At 61.8% G+C, this 19,143-nt stretch overlaps 8 protein-coding genes across 8 annotated transcripts; 3 read left to right on the forward strand and 5 right to left on the reverse strand.

Annotated features, from left to right (window-relative positions):
• Positions 1–197: 197 nt before the first annotated feature.
• On the reverse strand, positions 198–1,404 carry A1Q1_02477 (zinc finger protein; the record flags this gene model as incomplete). Its single annotated transcript, XM_014323739.1, has 3 exons — positions 198–734; positions 873–1,201; positions 1,278–1,404. The coding sequence occupies 3 exons, from the start codon at positions 1,402–1,404 to the stop codon at positions 198–200; spliced, it is 993 nt and encodes a 330-aa protein (XP_014179214.1).
• A 310-nt stretch (positions 1,405–1,714) lies between these two features.
• On the forward strand, positions 1,715–2,881 carry A1Q1_02478 (uncharacterized protein; the record flags this gene model as incomplete). Its single annotated transcript, XM_014323740.1, has 2 exons — positions 1,715–2,568; positions 2,617–2,881. The coding sequence occupies 2 exons, from the start codon at positions 1,715–1,717 to the stop codon at positions 2,879–2,881; spliced, it is 1,119 nt and encodes a 372-aa protein (XP_014179215.1).
• A 1,006-nt stretch (positions 2,882–3,887) lies between these two features.
• A1Q1_02479 (uncharacterized protein) lies at positions 3,888–4,341 on the reverse strand (the record flags this gene model as incomplete). The annotated part of the gene is made up of 3 exons (XM_014323741.1): positions 3,888–4,096; positions 4,203–4,247; positions 4,308–4,341. The coding sequence occupies 3 exons, from the start codon at positions 4,339–4,341 to the stop codon at positions 3,888–3,890; spliced, it is 288 nt and encodes a 95-aa protein (XP_014179216.1).
• A 496-nt stretch (positions 4,342–4,837) lies between these two features.
• Positions 4,838–7,508, forward strand: A1Q1_02480 (uncharacterized protein; the record flags this gene model as incomplete). Its single annotated transcript, XM_014323742.1, has 4 exons — positions 4,838–4,897; positions 4,953–4,966; positions 5,109–5,952; positions 5,997–7,508. The coding sequence occupies 4 exons, from the start codon at positions 4,838–4,840 to the stop codon at positions 7,506–7,508; spliced, it is 2,430 nt and encodes an 809-aa protein (XP_014179217.1).
• A 167-nt stretch (positions 7,509–7,675) lies between these two features.
• Positions 7,676–10,366, reverse strand: A1Q1_02481 (uncharacterized protein; the record flags this gene model as incomplete). The annotated part of the gene is made up of 3 exons (XM_014323743.1): positions 7,676–7,904; positions 8,053–8,849; positions 8,912–10,366. 3 exons carry the CDS (start codon positions 10,364–10,366, stop codon positions 7,676–7,678), a joined length of 2,481 nt encoding a protein of 826 aa, XP_014179218.1.
• Positions 10,367–10,742: 376 nt separating this feature from the next.
• A1Q1_02482 (uncharacterized protein) lies at positions 10,743–12,038 on the reverse strand (the record flags this gene model as incomplete). The annotated part of the gene is made up of 6 exons (XM_014323744.1): positions 10,743–11,008; positions 11,048–11,281; positions 11,329–11,480; positions 11,520–11,754; positions 11,797–11,835; positions 11,894–12,038. 6 exons carry the CDS (start codon positions 12,036–12,038, stop codon positions 10,743–10,745), a joined length of 1,071 nt encoding a protein of 356 aa, XP_014179219.1.
• A 327-nt stretch (positions 12,039–12,365) lies between these two features.
• Positions 12,366–13,286, reverse strand: A1Q1_02483 (uncharacterized protein; the record flags this gene model as incomplete). The annotated part of the gene is made up of 1 exon (XM_014323745.1): positions 12,366–13,286. The coding sequence occupies one exon, from the start codon at positions 13,284–13,286 to the stop codon at positions 12,366–12,368; it is 921 nt and encodes a 306-aa protein (XP_014179220.1).
• Positions 13,287–16,396: 3,110 nt separating this feature from the next.
• A1Q1_02484 (uncharacterized protein) lies at positions 16,397–19,135 on the forward strand (the record flags this gene model as incomplete). The annotated part of the gene is made up of 2 exons (XM_014323746.1): positions 16,397–16,721; positions 16,800–19,135. The coding sequence occupies 2 exons, from the start codon at positions 16,397–16,399 to the stop codon at positions 19,133–19,135; spliced, it is 2,661 nt and encodes an 886-aa protein (XP_014179221.1).
• Positions 19,136–19,143: the final 8 nt, after the last annotated feature.

Genomic DNA, 19,143 nt, shown 5'->3' on the forward strand with positions numbered 1-19,143 from the left:
GATGGGCGGCCCTGGTCGGCATTCCGGGGTTGTGGTGCGTCCTCCTCTGGCGACACTGGCGGCAGTGCTCGATCCTCCCGTAGGGTTTTTTGTACATATGCAAGGTGGTTGTGTCATAGGAATACAAGTATCAGAAAAGATCTAAGCTGACGTTGCCCTGCGAGGGCTGGAGCTATGGTGCGGCGCCCTCAGTGCCCTCAGCGCCGCGGCTCTCCGTGCCCTCCATATCCCCCGCGACCGCCTCCGCTCGCCCGCGCCGCCTTCCGCGCCTGGTCCTCGCGCATCAGCCGCTCCGCCTCGGACACGAATCCCTTTGGCTTAGCCTCAGGTTCGTCCGTCTTGGCCGCCTTTGCGCTCTTGAACACATTGCCCGGCGCAGGCCGCTTGAGCGGGTTCGCCTTCAGCGGGTTCATCTTGAGCGGATTCGCTGCCGGCGCAGCACCCGAGAGGGACACGCCAGAGCCAAAGGAGATGCTCGTCGGCTTGGCCTCCTTCTCGTCGCCGGTTGCTGGAGTCGAGGCCCCGGACGCGGAGGCGGAGGCGGACCCGCCCAGCGAGATTGGACCAAGGCTCAGCTTCACCTTCTCGCCCTCCGCCTTTTGTAGTCCGGGTGCGGGGGAGGAGGATTCCTGCTCCGCGGCCAGGGCTCGCGCTCGCGCGATCTGGTCCTCGAGCATCTTGCGCTCGCGCTCCTCGCCGTCCATCGTTGCGCGGTCCTTCTTCTGCGCCGCGGCCTGGAGTAAGCTAAGCTCAAATCGGTCCTGGAAGCTGGAGGAGGGGCGCTGTGTAATCTTTCCAGCCAAGTTGGGACCTTGCGGACAAGCATATGATTACCCGTAGCATGTTGCCCCTCTCCACCTTGAGAAACTCACCTGCTTGGCTAGCGTCTCTGGTCTCGTGTCAACCCACTGGATCCAGAGCCCCTTGTCATCCTCGTCGACCTTGACGATGCCCGCCTTTCCGATCGTCTGAATGAAGCCATTCAGCGTGACCCATCTCGTCGCGTTCATGTGCACGTGGTGCTTGTCCTGGATGTACTCGTTGTACACTGCGTTCGCCCGCACACGCTGCGTGTTGTGCCGCGACTTGAGCAGCGTCACAAAGTCGTACTGGAACTGGCGCGAGAACTCGGCAATCGTTGCGCCCGCGTTCGGCCCGATCGAGATCATCTTGCGCAAGTGAGGCTCACTCTTGCAATGCGCTTGGAAGCCGTTTTCGTCGCGACATTGCTTCTCACAGATCTGCTGTTAGCTGAGGATGTCCGAGCGACAGCTTACCTGACAGTACCACTTGAGGCGACCCAGACCTGATGTCAGCTACAGCCAGGAGAGGACAAAGCTTACCTTTCGCCTTGATGGCCTTGCCAAGGGCTTTGTTGTAGCCGCCGTCACCGCCCTTGCCCATGGTGTCACTGTTTCGAGGATGAATGGAGGAGTGGAGGGAACGAAAACAAAGTTGGACGAGTTCGCTGACGTTGGGTGGCGACTTGCGTGGTGAGCTGTTGAAATTGGCTTGTAATGAGATTTGGTTCCGCTTATCTTATTAGGTGAGGGGTATTTGGGCAGATAACGGCAATCAGATCCGGCTGAAACGATCGTGGCCTCGCCTCAGGACGCGGGGACGCACAGACACTGAGGCCAAGGAGGACATCGCCTCCAGCGACGTCTTCCTCGTCCACTCCATCTCCCATCACACCCTTCGCCTGCTCACAGCGATGTCTTCCCCGACAAAGGAGCAGACCGAAAAGGTCGACAAGAGCACGCCTCCGGCCTCGCCATCAGGTGCTCCGAAGTCTGGCTCGCCTCCGCCGTCCTACGATGTCGCCAAAGCCTCCCCAAACGCAAGGTCCTCGCCTTCCCCCGCGGAGACACCTGCCGTTCCCGAAAGCGGAGTCGATAAAGAGGCAGTGAAGGAGCTGTCCGCGATGTTCCCAATCATCGACGCGGGTGTCATCGAGGCTGTGCTCGAGAGCACGGGCTCGAAGGACGCTGCCGCCGAACACCTCCTTGGCATGACGGACCCTTCCTTCGTGCCCGATGCGGCGCTGAGTGAAAGGGAGAGGCAGGCTAGCCTTGACGCCGACTTTGCGCAAGCGTTGCACTTCCAGGACAGGCAAGACCACGCCGACCGCTTCCCCCCTCCGCCGCGGGCGCCTCCATACCAAGGGCGCGGTGCGCAGGCCCGCGCCGCTGACGCCTCGCGCCGCGTGCGTGACACGCTTGCGGCCCGCCTCGACCGCGACGAGAAGCCGTTTGACCCGGCGACCTACGTGCCGCCGTATCAGCCGCGTGTCCGCAAGCCGCGCGCACCCCGTCACGGCCCATCGCCCTACGATGGGGACTATGCCCGCGCACACGAGCTGCAGCAGAAGTACGGCGAGGAGGATGTGCAGTTCACCGAGTTGGAAAAGAAAGTCCTCCACATTGCCGAGCAGGGCAAGCAGACCTTCAGCTCGCTGATCAACCGTGCGAAGGCCAAGTACGACGAATTCTCCGACCAGCGCGACCATGGGCAGAATCCCGAGTCTTCTACAGCTCGCACTGGCGGATTGTGGGGAGTGCCAAGGCCGTAAGTGTTCATCAGCTGCCCGGCGTCTAAGGCCAAGCTGACCGACAGACACGATCCGCATGCTGCCTACGCTGGCGCGACCAAGCCCGCCCGCTGGTCCCCTTCTGAGCTGGATGATGTCGAGGACGCGCAGCCTCTCTCGCCGCGCGCAGTCAGCGGGAAGATCTCGCCGCCACGCAGCGGCAACAACAGTGGCACCGCCAGTCCAGCCAGCCCCAGCGGTCGTCCCAGCTCTCCTGGCAAGATCGATCTCGGTGAGTCTCACTCTTGTGCTGGCACCGCCAAGGCTCATGTGGAGGCACACGCCTGCTAGGTCGCCTTCCTGGACATAGCTAACACCACAGCTAAACTGGGCTTCCTCCCGAAGCGCCGCGTTGAGCTCCTCTCCGCCTCTGGGGACAACTCAGTGCAGAGCCCGACAACGCCGACCCACCCCGAGGAGAAAAGCAAGCACCGCCACGTTCCCTCGGTATCCCCGCACCAATTGGGCGACAGCGACGACGATGACGACGATGACGACCTCGGATACACTGTGTAAGCTGTCGACGCCATATGTAAGCTGACATCAGCAACCCATTTGACAAGAAGTAGAGCAGCACGTATATCCTGCATTGGCATACAGCCCATATATTGTACATCCCATTCATTTAGCTCCGACCCATGTTCACTGTGCATTCTACGTTTCTGTGACGATGCTGGGTTGCACGTGTAGTCGGGCAGCGTAATTGGGTCTCTATAGATCGCTGCATAAGCTTGTTGGCAGCAGTGACCTTGGGGATGATCGCACTCTCGGGGAGCAGAGCCTCGCGTGGCCAGAATTATCCCAGCATGTTACCTACGGACTCAGCCGCTCTCGTCCGGTCTTGGCTGTACACTCTTGCACAACCATGCGGAGCTGCTGTCAGCTATACGCCTCTTCTCCACAGCTTTGAACTTACATCGATGACGCCTGTCTCGACCGCCCGTACACTGAGCAGGGGCTCGTGTTGCTCGTCGTCGTCGTGTCCGTCTCGGCCGGGATGCAGTGTATCCTGGGCAAGTGCTGGCGTCCACAGTGGCACGGACTGATGTCAGCTCTCAGGCATAAGAAGCTGCGCACTCTAGTTAGAACTACGCGAACCTACCCCATCGCCCTTGAAGGTCGGCTCGCGGCCGTCGTGCGTCTCGGCGACTATGGTCCAGGTCGTCTCGCCGCGCAGGTCTAACAGTTGCGAGTCCAACGCAACGAGACGCACGAGGAAGCCGCGCAGGAGGAGGTCGAGATCGAAGGCCGAGGGGGCGCCGATGATCCTGTCGTCAGCTATTCGCACCGACGAAAGCTACGCTGCGTGGCCCTCCAGGTCGCACGGTGAGGCTCGTTGCGCTAGCTCAACCCACTTGGCATCCCTGTTCCCGCCGTCTAGCGCATCCATCTGCATGAATCCAAAGTCGATGATGAACCTCTCTAGCGGCAGACCGTCCATCGCCTTGATGACGACAGTGACGCGGCGGAGGAGACCGAGCTCGAGATCCTTCGACAGCCCCTGCACTACATTCGCGATGTACGAGCGCACTTCCGGATGTCGCGACTGGTACACTGGCACGCCGTGGGCTCTTCTCCGCGCAAAGGTGCTTGGAGGATACACGCCCCGCACACACAGGAGCGTGTGCAGCGTCACCTCGAGCAGAGTCGAAACTGCCTGCACCGTGTCTGGTTGTCAGCTTGGGCAGCCGCTTGGAGCTGGTACATAACGACATACCTTTGAAGCTGACGCCTGGTTCGGAGCGCGACATGGCGGCTGGGTGGGGACAGTCGCTGGGTCGTTTGGTCGCTCCGAGCTGGTCTGGCCGGCTGGGGACGGTGTTTGTTTTGATCACTCGATCGCTTTGTTGTTGTTGTTGTTCCGGCCCCCTTCTCTCGCGCAAAGCGGCGGCGTCGGTGGACATTTCATTCCCTACCAACGCCATTTACGCCCATTCAGCTCTCGCGCGGTCCGTGCTTAGCGCGGATACGGGTCTGTGGGGTAATGGGTAATGGCGCTGGGTTAATCGCGCATTAGGCAATGACGTCAAACCTTAACGGGGTGGCAAATAGTCTCCATTAACAGCGGATAAACCCAGTATTAGCGGGAGCAAATCGCGCCCAGAGGGCAGACGACACAAACATTGCCGCATCCCCCCGGCGCCCAGAAGATGCGCTCTCGGCGGACCACACATCCTTGTTCTTCTCCTCATCCCTAACAAGCCCATCCAGCGCACAGCGCATCGCGCCGACACCACTCCCCTCGTCATGGCCGCTCCCGCGCGTGAAGTCTACCTCGCCGAGGGCTTCGTCGCCACCTCTCTCAGGGTATGTCTACCCACTCCACCACACTGTACTGCAGATCGCTAACTTGTGTGCTCAGGTACCCCAGCTCCGGTCAGTCCGCGTTTTGTTTATGACGCGAGCCATGTCCCATGTCGGCGTCATCATCGCGCGCCACCTCATTCGTCGTCCCTTCTCGGCGTCATCCATCCACTACCGCCCCGGATAATCTCCGGCAGCCCAGCTGACAGTCCAGATCCATCCTCGTCGAGCACTCCATCAAGTTCCCCTCCTCGGCCAAGAAGGCAGACCTCGTCGCCCTCTTCGAGAACCATGTGCAGTCCCGCGCCGCCGAGATCCTTGCCGCCGACGCGCGCGTCCGTCCTTCCGGCCGCGGTATCATCGCAGTCAGCAACACGGGCGACGAGTCGCCCGTCGAACGCGAGCCTTCCCCGCCTCCATCGGGCGTGAAGCGCGCAAGGGGGCGGCCCAAGAAGTCATCCGCGACGATCGCGTCCGACGAGGTCGAGCCGGAGGCACAAGACGCCCCGCCGCCTAAGAAGCCGCGGTCCCGCAAGATTGCAGCCAAGCCCGCACCCGAGCCTGAGCCCGAGCCTGTGGTCGAGGAGGAGGAGAAGGAGGTCGTTAAGGAGAAGAAGCCGCGTGTTTCGCGACGACGTGTCACGCAGGCAGAGATCGCCGAGGACGACTCGGATGCCCCGGCCAAGCCCCGGTCAAGGAAGCCCAAGCAGGAGGTCGAGGTCCAGATCAGCACTCCTAAGAAGAGCACACCGCCCGCCCCCGAGCAGCCGGCCCTTCCGCCACCGAGCGCGCGCCGCAAGTCGACCAAGCCTGCTCCTCCCGTCATCAACGAGCCGTCTTCCTCGAGCGACGGGTTACCGCCCCCGTCAGTGCGCAAGCCGCGCACTAGCTTTGCGCCACCCGCGCCCCGTGATGAGATCAAGGAAAGCAAGCCCCGCCGCAAGTCGCGTCACTCGTCCGAGGCTGAGGAGACGACCTTCTCCGACTTCAACCCGTTCCAGAGCGGCACAGAGGCGGCCGCTGAGGCCGCTGTCGAGCGCGAGCGTCGCAGGCGCAAGGTGAGCTTCACTTGGTTGAACTCCGATAACATAGCTGACTTCAGTCTTCTCTCGGTCTCGGTGAGACCAAGCGCCGCGCCCCGCGACCAAGCGAGTGGACCGCCACCTCTGCCCCAACGCAGAGCATCCTGCGTCGCGTCGGCCCTAGCCAGGAGGAGCTGCGATCACCGACGGACGACTTCCGCGATGCGATCCGCCGCGACGCCGACGAAGCCGAGGCGCTGAACGACGACGTCGCTCGCCAGGTTGCTTTGGCGGAGAAGGAGAAGGAGGAGCAGCCTAAGGTGGTTGTGAAACGAACGCAGACCCTCACGAAGAAGCGCTCGGCGCCCGTGCCGAACGGCTCCATGATGGCTCTGATCCTGAGCGGCCTCCTTCTCTTCTCCTGGGGCGGTCACTGGAAGTCTGTCTCGTCTTCGAACGGCTACTGCGACACTGGTTCCATGACTAACGACGTGATCCAGGCGCGTGAGCAGCCGATTGCCGAGGCGCAGCACTGCGTCGCGCTGTCCACGCAGCACCGCTCGGACCACCCTGACGCACTCGCGCTCAACTGCGACATCAGCGCGCTTCCCCTCGTGCCCTTCCTCCCCCGCCCGACCAAGTGCACGCCTTGCCCGCACAACGCCAAGTGCTCCAACGGCGAGGTCGTCGCGTGCGCTCCCGAGTACATCCTAACGCCGTCGCTGCTTGCCCCGATCTCGCCGCTTTTCGACGGCCTTCCCGGCCTGCCCTCCCGCGTGTTCACGCCCGAGTGCCGCCCGGACACGGCGCGCATGCGCCAGGTTGGCCAGATGGCTCGCGAGATTGAGCGCCACCTCGCCCGTGGACGCGGTCTTGTTGTCTGCTCTGGCTCGGACAAGGAGTGCACGAAGGGTGTTGGCCTGTGCTACGGCACGTCGGAGCAGAGCCTGCACGACTACTTTGCCGCCAGGCGCAACCCGAAGATGTCCCAGGACGCATTCGACGATGTCTTTGTTGCGGCGCTGAAGGACCTGGTCGACCACGGCGACGTTGTCGAGTCGATTGACCCCAACGGCGACTCGTGGTACACTGCTCAGCGTGCCGAGCTCTCTCTCCAGTGCAAGGCCAAGGTCGGCGCCCGCGACTTCATGCACGAGTTCCGAAAGCAGATTGTGGGTCTAGTCGTTGTGCTGGCCTCCATCGGAGCGTTCAGCCACCACATGAGCGAGCGCGAGAAGGAGAAGAAGCGCGCGCGCGAGCTCGTCGACACGGTCCTCCACCGCCTCCAGGATCAGGAGTACCAGCACTACACCGACCCCGTCGTCACGCCTCAGCCCTACCTGCCTCCAGCGCAGCTGCGTGACGTGATCCTCCCCCGTTCTGAAGGCGACGAAGCGAAGCGCCAGCGTCTCTGGGCGCGTGTCGAGAAGGAGGTCGAGCGCAACGCCAACGTGGCGACGCGCGAGCGCGAGGTCCGCGGCGACGTGTGGAAGACGTGGGAGTGGACCGGCGTCGGCGGCCGCCCCCGCATCTCCATGGGTGTCCAGGAGACCGTCGCCTCGCCGCAACGACCAGGACACGTCGCGTTCTGATCTGTAATACCGATAGTGTGTTTCTAATGTTTTCCGTTCCGGCTCTGCGCGTGCTTGACTCTTATGCAGCTATTCGTTCGATACGTGCATACGACTGACAATTCCACTGACATTCCGTTGCTCTCTTGACTTTCCCTGCTCTCGTTGATCACCTCAGTCATCAGAACTCACTCCTCGCTCAGACCCAGGAGGTTCAGCACGACGCGGTCCTCGGCACGACACACTTCCTCCCAGTCCTCCTCGTCCATGTCGTCACGGAACAGCGCCTCGGAGAAGGACACGAGCCTGAACCCTGCCTTTGTGCTGCGCCAGTGCTCGGCCGCGGGCATGTTGTGGAGCACGCCGTGCGCGTGCAGCGTCTGGTACAGCTTCGCAATCGCGCGTCTGGGGTCAGCTCTGAGCAATGTTTCGTAGCTGTGGCAGTTTATGCTCGGCCTTGCAGCCATCGCAGCGCAAGGGCATGGAAGGCACAGCAGAATGAAGGGAAGATGGGAGTGCAAGCAAAGAAGCAAATGTGTGGGGGCGAACAAGGGCGGAAACTCACTTCTCCTTCTTCCACAGTTTCTCAACGACGACCTCCTCCCCCGTCTCATCCATCACCAGCGCATACAGCAGTACCTGATTCGCCCTGAGGACCCCTTTGCTCCCAATACGCGGGTGGAAACCACCATAAGCCCCATACCACTTGGGCGTAACCCCACTGTGCGCCGTCAACTCGTAGGCCCTTGCTTCATTGGACGCATGTCCCGACTCGGCGCCGAGGAAGAACTTGACAATCTTCTTGGAGCCGATCGAGGCTCCCAGGCGGGAGGCGGTGTATGTGCGCCCGCTCAAGGGGTCGGAGAGGTTGAGCTTGGAGGGGGCTGGGCGGGGCGGGATCCATGCCGAGAGCCAGTCGGAAGACTCAGCAGCGACGGCGGAGCCGTTGGTGGGGTCCGGGGTGGGCTCGGCGTCGACGGCACGAGGGCTGGGCGAGAGCTGCAGCGCGTCGTTGAGGTCGAGACCGAAGGTGTTGTCCGCGCCGTCGTCGTGGCCACTGATCGACGCGGGGCGAGAGCCCGCCCTCGATCCGGCGTGCGAGCCGGCGCGAGAGCCAGGACGCGATCCACGGCTGCCGACCGAGCTGATCGCCGACCCTACGCGCTTCAGCCCAGCCTTGGGCAATGCCTTGGCCTTGACCAGTGGGGACTTCTCGCCCTCAGCAACTAGCTCGAGGGGCGGGAACCGGCCCCCGATAAGACGGGCGGGAACGGGGCCATGGAACGGCTTCAGGTCGTCGCACCACGCAATGCTCCGTGTGCCGGCTGCCATTTCCTCAGAGTCGGCCTTGATCTCCAGTGTCTGTTGTTAGCTCTACGACGCCTTTTCAGCTTCCATGTAAGAAGGGAGAGAGAGAGACTCACGCGCAACCCGGGACCAGACACTTCCTCCTCATCGCTCGAGACCGAGGAGGTCGAGTCACGACGCCAGCGGGGCATACTGATGTGAAATCTAGAGTGCTGTTCGGTGGGCGCTTGAGACAGTTCTTCAGTGGAGGATGGAGAGGTTGAGGAAATGGACTCGGGGCGGGGTCGGTACGAGGTTTGTGTCTCGGGCGCGTGTTTATGACCACGATGACCTCTGTGGCCGTGGAGCAGGACGCGGTGCGAGGTGCAGTCGTGCGGCGGTGGGTCGACGGGCGAAGCAGCCGATGGGGCAGAGGGCGCGGCGTCGCTGTGTTTCTGCGCGCCCCAAGGTGCTGCCGGGATGGGTGTGTGTCGTCCCTCAGGCCCGCTAGGTATGGGCGCGAGTGATACCTCTGGCGCAGCGGGAGGAGGTGTGTTGTGTCTCGACGCGGGCGGGGATCGGCTCACCTCCCTCAGCGGCGCGTCTGGGGTAGCAGGCAGAGATCCGGCCGCGTGGAGAGGCGAGAGATGGGGACTGTCGGGCGGCGAGGCGGGCTCACTCCTCGGCGTATGGGGTAGCGGCGTGGACGCGCTGCTGAAGAAATGGGCCGGTGTCGAGGCGCCAGACTGCTCGGCGCTGCTGATCCGGTCGATCGCTTCGAGGGGCTGGAGGTACTCGACCTGATCTCCTGGCTGATTTCCCGGGTTCTCGTCGGCGGGATGAACCAGGGAGAGCGGGGGGCGATCGCTTTGCTTCGGCGTCGCGCGCTCCGTAGCTTCACTCGAGACGCCGCTGTGCCCGCTGTGCCCGCTGTGGTGGCTCTGCTGCCTCGAGGCGTCGGGCGTGTGCGTGTTCGGGGTGCTCGTCCTGCTCCTCTCGTCGCCCTCGTAAATGACAGTGGGAATGTGGGCGCCCTTGTGCCCCACGTCGTGGTTGGAATGGGAGCGAGGAGGGGTCTTGAACGGGTCAGAGTAATTGCTGTCGAGCGAAGGTGACGACGTGTCGAGCAACGGTCTCGTTTCGCCCGGATGCTCGACGTGCACCACGCCAATGTCGCCGTGGAGGGACGAGTACACGTCCGCCTCCCTGTTGTGCGCTGCGCGCACGGGCGACGAGGACTCCTTGACTTCGCCTGCGTCGGTGCTCAATCTGGCTGGACCCCCCAGCAGCGCGCCGGGGGCTATGGGGCCGCCCACGGGCAGAGACGGCAGGATGGGGGGCAGCACGGGCGGAGCGGGCTGCACGGCTGAGCCATAGGACGAGCGTAGCGAGCCTGGTTCTGGTGTGTCCGTCAGAGGCGTGCCTGTGAAGGAACCTCGGGCGAAGACGACTCGAGGCGGGTCGCTCGTCCGCTGACTTGGGTGAGCCTGGCTGGCGGGAGGTGCGATGGGATCGGCTTGCTCGGGAGGAGGAGCTGGAGCGGCGGGGTCATGGTGACGCCGATGTGAGATGAGACGGCGAAACGACACCATCGTGCTGGAGGTTAGTGGTGAGAGACAAGGCATCATGAGGGTGTTATATCGCATCGCTCTGGGAGCTGGGGATGTCATCCGGTATCACGTCGGTTCATGGCAGTCGTCGACGTCACGGACGTCCTTTGACACACTGCAGACACGAGTCGCCGCGCCCAGATCAAACGCCCGAGCGAACGTCGTCAGGCTATTGAAGTGGACGTGCGGCCGCAGTGTCATTTCTTTGGGCTTTGGGCGGCAATGTCCTGTCCGATAGCATGTCCACGGACGTCAGCGGGTGAGTAAACGTCAGGAGAGCACGCGCGTCAGTTCCAGTCCAGGAGGGCGCCCGAGCGCCGGTTGAAACAGTATCGACATCTAATGGGGTAGCTACACTTTAGAACAGCGCGCGGAGAACCCACGCGCCAAGGAAGAGACCGAGGGTCATGCTCGGCGAGACGGCGGACGCATCACCGGCGTCTTTGCCGCCAGCCGACGAAGACGACCCGGGTGCCGCAGAAGAAGAGGGCGATCCGCCGGCGATTCCCATGCCAGTGACGTTGACACCGACGGCGGTCTCGTTCGCGTTCACTGGCGTTGCGGCACCGACAAGCTCGGGTGGCGCATACTGGCTCGGCGTCGTGTACTCGATGTAGTCAAGGTCTGGGTGTTAGCTCTAGGCGATCGCAACCATGAGCTTACCGAAGAACGTCGGCTGGTCGCCGCCGGGAGACTGGTTCACGATCTTGACCTCGTGCGTGCCCTGCGGCAGGGAGCCAGCGAAGAACGCAAGCCCGTGAAGCTTCTCGCACGTCGCGGAGTAGCCCTCACCGCATCCCGAGCGGCCATTGTTCACTGCCACCTCGGACCCGTTCAGGAGCACTTTGAAATCGCCGTGGTCATTCTTCTGGTCTCCGTATACCCACACCGCGGAGCCTGGGGTCAGCTAGGCGTTTACAACGTCGTTAGCATGATCTGCATACCGGAGAAATTGAAGGCAACGCTGGCGCCGTCGGCGCTCGTGAAGCTCGACGTGCCGTCGAAGAAGTTGGGGCCCTGCTGCTGCGTCCATTGTCCGTCAAACTTGAGGAAGGACGTGTCGCGGTCATCGACGGTCGTGTTCTTCATCTCCGCACTGGAATTAGCTCAGAGCGGGACACCAAGCTTCACTCACCTCTCAGCGCCAAGGAACATGCTGACCTCGATCGAGTCAAGAAGGAAGAAGCCGTCCTTGTTCGAGAACTCGAGCGTGTGGTTGCCGTACGTCACGTCCTTCTCGTAGATGAGCGGCCGGCCGCCGTTCCCGTTTATGCTCCCAGCTGCGCTCATCGACGCGGGAGCCAGCTCACCGTCAATCCTGATCTCATAGTTCGGCACACCAGTCACGCCGTACATCGAGACCATGTTGCCTGATGGTTAGCTGTCGGAAGCGTAGGATAGCTAGAACTCACCGGTGAAGTTGAAGCTGAACTTGGAGTCGTCGCCCTTCGCTGACGTATTGTGGTACGTCGCTGTTGTCAGCTGTCATCACCCTTCAAGATAGCTCACCCTGGTGCCATGGCTCATTCGTCTGCTCCCTGGTTGCGTTCCACCACTCGGGGTGCTCCTGGGGGTTGGGCGTCTGCCAGGCCTGAGGGTTGGCGTAGTGGACGATGGGGTCGAAGTCGTCGATGGTGAGGACAAACTTGGACATGGCGACTGTGCTCCCGAGTCGTTGTGAGGAAGAGTGCAACGGGAAGAAGGTGGGCCTGGCGACGATGGCAACAAGGAACGATGCCCTCGGTCTCTTTCTTGGCTCGAACCAAACGCGAAACACGCGCTTCGCTGCGACTGCGACATTCGTCGACCCTCCACTTTCTTGCCATCGTTCCTCCGCCAAGCCCTAGAATTCTGCTTTTAGCCCTTGCGGCGCCATCATCGACGCCGCTGACGCCTCTACACGCCTCGGCGATCGGATCGCGGACGTGCACAAGAATGTGGAACTGCTTACAAAACTGACATTATGCTTCTACGATTAAAACTACCAGTCGACGCCCTCGAGGAAGTCGCGGACCTCCTTGGCGATGATCGGGACCTTGGTCTCGGTCAGGAAGTGGCCGCCGTCCATCATGACGATCTTGGCGTACTGCGAGTCCTTCTTGAAGCCCTCGGGAGCGGCGGTGGAGTAGACGTCGTCTCCGCGGCCCCAGAGCACGAGGAGGGGCGTGTTCTTCTTGAGCCACTCCTGAATCTTGGGGTACAGCTTGACGTTCTCCTGGTAGTCCCAGAGGAGGGTGAACTGGGTGTCGCGCTTGTTGTCGTCGCGCAGCGTGCCGCGGTACGCCTCGGTGTACTGCATGGGGTCGATCTTGTGGACGTCCGAGTCGGGGACGCCGACGTACCACCTGTGCTTGGTCCAAGAGGGGTCGCCGAGGGTCTGGTAGAGCTCGTCGCGCGCGGCGCCCTCGCCCTGCCACCAGCGCTCGAAGGGCTTCCAAGCGTCGCCGAGACCCTTCTCGTACGCGTTTCCGTTCTGCACAACGAGCGCCTTGATGACGTCCGGCGTCTGGAGGGCGATGCGGAACACGACGTCGGCGCCGTAGCCCACGCCGTAGAAGGCCGCCTTGTCCACCCCCATCACCTTGAGGAACTCGGCGATCGCCTTGGCCATGCTCTCAAAGCTGGGCTTGTAGCTCACCGGCACGCTCGTGAAGCCAAAGTTCGGGAGGTCGGGCGCAAGGACGTGGTACCGCGTCGCAAGGCGGGGAATCAGCGTCTTGAACTGAGCAGACGACGAGGGGAAGTCGTGCAGGAGCACGACGGTGTGCTTGTTCGTGTTGCCCGCCTCAATCTTGCCGGCTTCAATATACGCAATGTCGACGTTCGACGGCAAACCCACGGTCCTGTACTCGGAGACGGGAATCGCGTCGTCCTCCTTGCCAACTCGTCCGAGAGCGTCCATGATGTCGATTCTTGGGTGGTGGGGGTGGTGCTGTGCGTGAGTGGACGATGACCGATGCGTTCTTATGAAGTCAGAAGAGATAAGGCCGTATACGTTGTCACCGAGCGACGGTTCGGTCAAGGGGCTATATTCGACAGCATTCCCATCCCCCGTTGGTAGCGAAAGAATATCTCGAGAGATTCCATCACCGTCGATGGAGGACTTCACACGAGGTCTCGGTCAACCATGATGTCATTCCTCATTTTTCCCGCCATGACCGATGCGGCTGTTGAGAGATATCGGCTGTTCGACGCGTGATCGGCTGGACTTCGGCATACTTTGTAGCTCTGTGCTCATCGCGGCAGTATCTGCATAGTCAACAGGTAGAGAGGATCATGAGCGCGAACAAGCGATGTGGTTGTGAGTGAGTGGACAACGAGGAGAGCTGGTGACCGATCGGCGAGGTATGCGCCAGCTCTTGAAGACCGACATCTGCCCAGCCTCTCTGAGCAATTGTGTCCGATCGTGAATGGCAGAGTTCAATGAGGACCTTATGCCGGACATCACACAGTCGCGCGTCGCAGACGGGCGTCGACTCTAGACCCAGCGATCGAGTAACGCGAGCCTGTCAGCGTCTATCAACCGGCCTGGCGAACCGAAGCGACACCGAGTCGTGGGACATTGCACATGTGACAGCGTCTTCCTCCGTCCGTCTGGACCAGACTTTTGGCGCTCCTGCAATCCTGAGAGAGCATGGGATGATCATAGGGACGAGTGGGCCGAGTGTGATGGCGGTGGACAAGACATATCAAAGAGTATGCAGCCTGGCGTGCCTCCAGCGTGCTCCGTCGCGTACGAGAACCGATTCCTGCAATCGATTACACGTCCGCAAACGCTCCATCAGACGAGCCGGACATCCAACTGGTCCCAGTGGTAACTTTGAGAGGAGCCTTGATGTGCCCGAGAGAGCGAAAGTCTGCGTGAGGTGCCAAGAAATGGGACCGGCGGCCCGGATCTCCTTGGATAGATCACCGGGCCGTCTGCATCCTCCCAGGCTGAAGTAGATCAGGAGCATTGCTCTGAGAATGAGGAGTGCCTCTGGAGCTTTGGGGCGAGGGAACAATGTCGCAGACTGCGATCATGGAGAAACGAGTCTAACCACAGGGACACGCCGTAAGCGAGCTGACTGGCTGATGGTCGAGGGAGTATGGTTCCTAACCGTGTGGTCGCTGCTGTGATGGTAGTTGAGCCTGACACGGCTTGTCTGCAAGAACGCGCTTCTGCACAGCGTGTCCCGGATGGAGCACGAGGTTATGTAGTGAAGCCCAAGCAGTGCAGCGGGAATGGTACGGCAACGATCTGATTATGGTTATTCCACGCCAGCGATATGCATCTTCTTTACGTCAGAGCGCTGCTTTGGAAGCGGTTCACAGCCTCGGCGTAGACAGTTCAGCTGCTCCCTCCCATTTTAGCACCTGATACCGTCTGAGTAGGAGCTGCTGGAGGCGCGATCCTGACCACCGCTGCCTTCGCATTGGAATAGCAGTGCCGGCGCCCGGGAGTGAATTGCAGCGACTCGTCCGTACCTGTGTACCTGGCGGGTGTGTGAGGTAGCGAGCAGACTGCTCTGGATCGATCCATCGATCCTGTCCGTCAGGATGGGCAGCATGAGAGGAGGGCTCTGTCGGCGACAGCACGCGGAGCAGTACATTGCGCGGTCTGACTCGAGGTTCAGAGTTGCTTGATTGAACCTTTTCGCGGCGCCTGTGCTCCGTCTGCCCTCCATTTCACCTCCGATTCCAATCATGCTCGGCCCGTACCAGCTCTTTGTGCGGTCCAAGGTCGGTCTGGGAACTCTGATCACTTTGCGCTTTTCGGAAAGTACGCAGAGAAGTACGCAAATGTCGTACGCACGACTGTGCCAAACTCTATGCAGTCCTGATCAGCAGCTGTACGGTTCCATTGGTGTCGTTGGAAGAGTCGCTGGCACGAGGAAGAGTGCGCCGGTTGAATCGCGTGTTCGGAAGGCTGCTGATATGCTCCAAGCATGAACAGCTAGCTGGACGACGACGGTCCTGGATGAAGTGCCGAAAGGACGAGCAGGAAGAGCTCGATGGGTGGTGCGGTATCCCAAACGCCAGGGGAAGTCAGGAGCCAATACGTGCACTTCCGGTGGTGGCGATGGTGTAAGCTCTGCCTGATTTTGGATACGTCCTCTGCGCTGATTCGGGCGGGGGTGTGAGGTAACGTTCAGGAGCGCTGCAGGATCGGGTCGAAGGTTCGGCACGGGAGGGTCCAATGGCACTGCCACCATGTGCGTACTCTGGGCTGCTGCCCGTCGCATCGCTGCCGATCCCTTACAGTCTCCTTGGAGGGGCCGGAAAGATCCTGGCAATGCTCCTGACAATCTGTGAGGTCCTGCTAAGGATAGCAGCAGAGCTCACGCTACGTGACTGTCGGCGTACAGCAACCCAATGGGTGTCTCCTCTGCACACTCCTACGTCCCACCCCTTGAATCAAAGTGCCCGCTGATACCGACGTTACTCTCATGATATGGTGAGCGCCGCGGTTCTAGAGCATCCACAGGCACCCACAGCACCCAGACCCGCAGAGTCGCAGGCCGGTCTGTACCTCCAATCTCCCTGCAACGACCTACCTGCATGCTAACGGTGCGAGTCACTGCTCTTGGCCGGGCAGTCTGGGCCTGTCTCGGCTGCCCGTACTTCTCCTGTCCCACCTGTCCCACCAGTACAGCTAGCGTCAGGTCTGACCTTACCCAGGCCACAGACTTCATCCCCTTGTCATTCCAAAGTATGGGTAACTAGCCAAGGGTTGTGTCGAACCCTAGAACAAGGAAACTATGCTGCATGTCGTGCATGTCGTACTTGCCTCTGTGAGCATTTGCAGTTCAGGTTGATAGCAAGGAGCAGCGAAAGTGATGTTTTGCGACACCTGGCGCCTTGACGATTGACCATTCTTTCTCTTAAATCATCAGTTGGACACCAAAGGGACTCCCTGGTTAGGCCCATTCACGAAGCCCTCGACGAACAGGTGAACAGGCAGGTTCGACCTTCGACCCGTGAACCGCTCGACCCGCTCGGCATCAACGGCCTCAAAGGCATCGCACCAGGATGTGGTGCGTTCACGACATGCCATCCCAGGCAGCTCTTGTGCACCCTCCTTCATCCAAGTCTATCACAGCTTTCGGCGAGCAGGACAAGGCTCAGACGCGCCGACGACCGACGCTGCTGAGGCGCAAGCAAGTTGTCTCGACCGACACATCCGCGACATCCGCTTCCCGCAGCAACAGCCGAAAAGAGCGCCGCTCAGCCGTCACGTCCATGAAGAGCTTCGTTCGTTCCACCCGATCGGGCCGGTCGCGGCGCTGGCACGGGGACAAGGACGAGATGGACGTCTCAGAAGACGAGATCTTCGACGCCCGCGGGATGTTTGAGTGTGAGTTGAGGCGATGCGAAAGGCGATAGTGATCGAGGCCGCGCTGCGTACTCCGGGCGGGAAGCTAATGAGACACAGCGAGTTTTGACAGCGGCGAGAAGACGATCGACCCGACGGCTACATTTACGTCTACTGCAACGACAACGACGACGGGGACGTCCTCCAGTCGCGGCGGACACAGCCACAGCGGTTCGGACGTGCACGACGATGAGCAGCGCATCTCTGTCGCGCTGCGGCGGACGATGAGCGACGGTCCGCAGAACTATGAGGAGATCCTGCGCTCCGAGAGCCGGCTCAGCCGTACGAGCAGGGCCGACACTCCCACCCCGAGCCAGGGCGGTAGCATCCATTCATACTACACGGCCCTTTCCGCCGGCTCGACAACGCCGTCAATTGAGTCTGGAACCACCGCGGAGTCGTCATTGTATCTGCAATGTGACGGACTCCGGCTGCGGCCCATCACACCAGAACTCGTCCCGAACGATGGGTTAGAGTACATCCGCATGGCGGCCAGCGATGGCGGGCACGAGGAGGAGCTCCTCAGGAGCCCCTACGTAGACTCGGACTACGACTCGCGGCCGTTCAGTCTCCAGAAACCCGTCCTTCGCTCTGCCTCCCTCAGCAGGCTGAGCGCACTCACACCGACCGTTAGGCCGAAGCTTTCTGTCATCACACACTTCCCCAACCCGAACGAGAGACGCCAACCCGAGCCGACAGTGACCATATTCAAGAAGGAGCAGCCTCAGCAGCCTCAGCCGCCAAAGCTCCAGGTGGAGAAGAGCCTGCCTCCGCCGCCGCCCGAGTCGGAGCCCGCGCGAAGCGTGCGCAGCGACAAGGCGGAGGACGACTCGTCGAGCGCAACGCTAACGACGCAAATGACTGGCGCGACATCGTCCACAGCAAAGACGAGCGACACATTCCGCGCAAGCTCGCAGATGCTGGGCTCGATGAACAACTCGTCCTTCCGCCTGAGCCCGATCTCAGCCACGATTGAGCACGCGTTCAAGGCCGACATCCGCGTCGGCAGGGCGCCAGTGAGCAACCGCCCCATTCTCGCCGACATCCAGAACCGCAAGTCCCTCATGGCCGTCCCTGGAACGCCCGAGGCGGAAGACTACATGGAGTTCGACCTGCCCGAGTTCGACATCCCGGCGTTCGGTAACGCGTCCCCGCCCGCCCTCTCGCCTGACACGACGGGTGACCAGGCCTGCCCGCCGATATGCACGCCACCGGGCATTGCGGACGGCACGGCGCCGCTGCCAGTCGTGACTAAACCGAAGCCGACACGAAGCGTCACCTCGCCCTTCCCCATGCTCCTGCCCCCGCCAAAGAAGGCGGATACGGCCAGCCCAGCCAAGCCCGAGTCACCGGCTGTCATCACGGCACCCGTGGCCGGACCGGCACCGGCGCCTAGTGCGTACCGCGCTCCGTCGGACAGCGTGAAAACGCCAGCCATCACGTCGCCCAAGATCGGGGGCAACTCGACGGGGATGCTGTCCAGGTCGTCATCGACAGAGTCGATTCGCTCCCTGCCGCCCAAGCCACCTCCCACTTGTGGTCTACCGCCTATTCCGGTCAAGGCGAAGGGGAGCTCCAGCTCGCTGCGCAGTGCAGCGAAAGGACACGCTGTGGCTGCTGCCACCGCCGCAAAGACTCAGGCGCCGGAGCTAGAGAGCAGCTCGACGTCCAAGCCTGCTGTGACTGAGCCGAGAGAGACTGCTGCTGCCCCGGCTAAGGCTGAAGTGCCCGCCCCCGCTCCGAAGGCTGAGGAGCCCACTCAGCTTCCGACCAGTCCCCGCAAGCCTCTCCCTCAGCCTCAGCCTCGCGCCCTCCCTCCTATCGTGACCGCTTTCCCCTCCCCTCCCCAATCGAAGCCGGAACGCAAGCCGCGCAGCCTGCCTCCCATCCCCGGCCAAAAGCCCCCAGCATCTGCGCTCCCGACTCCTCCAGCGCGCAAGGTGACCGTACGCCGTCCGCTCCCTCCGGTCCCCAAGCCGCGCGAGGACGCAGACGAGCAGCTCCTGTCTCCCACCTCGCCAGGCTTCCAGCTCTCAGCCCCCCTGTCCGCTGCCCCGCGCCTGCCGCCCGTCTCGCCCATCTCGCCCATGCCCGGTCTCCCTGTGAACGCGACCAATGCGCTGAAGAAGATCACGATCAACACCAACGTTGTGTCCAACATCCGCATGAGTCTTGCCTCTACACCGGTTGACTTCTCGGCGCACCCTGGGGAGGACAGTCCCAGCACGCCCAAGCTCGACGTCGACCTCCCCCCAACCTGTCCGCTGTTTGACGCTTATGGGGGTGAGTCGCCGACGGAGATTTGGACGAGCTATCCCAAGGCTTCGGCTAGGGACGACGACGTCGAGGAGGATGGGGAGGAAGCTAACCGCGTCTCGTTCTACCACGCCATCTAATAGACTTC

This window comes from Trichosporon asahii (genome assembly GCF_000293215.1).
Source record: "Trichosporon asahii var. asahii CBS 2479 unplaced genomic scaffold scaffold00051, whole genome shotgun sequence".
In the NCBI taxonomy this organism is placed as follows: domain Eukaryota; kingdom Fungi; phylum Basidiomycota; class Tremellomycetes; order Trichosporonales; family Trichosporonaceae; genus Trichosporon; species Trichosporon asahii.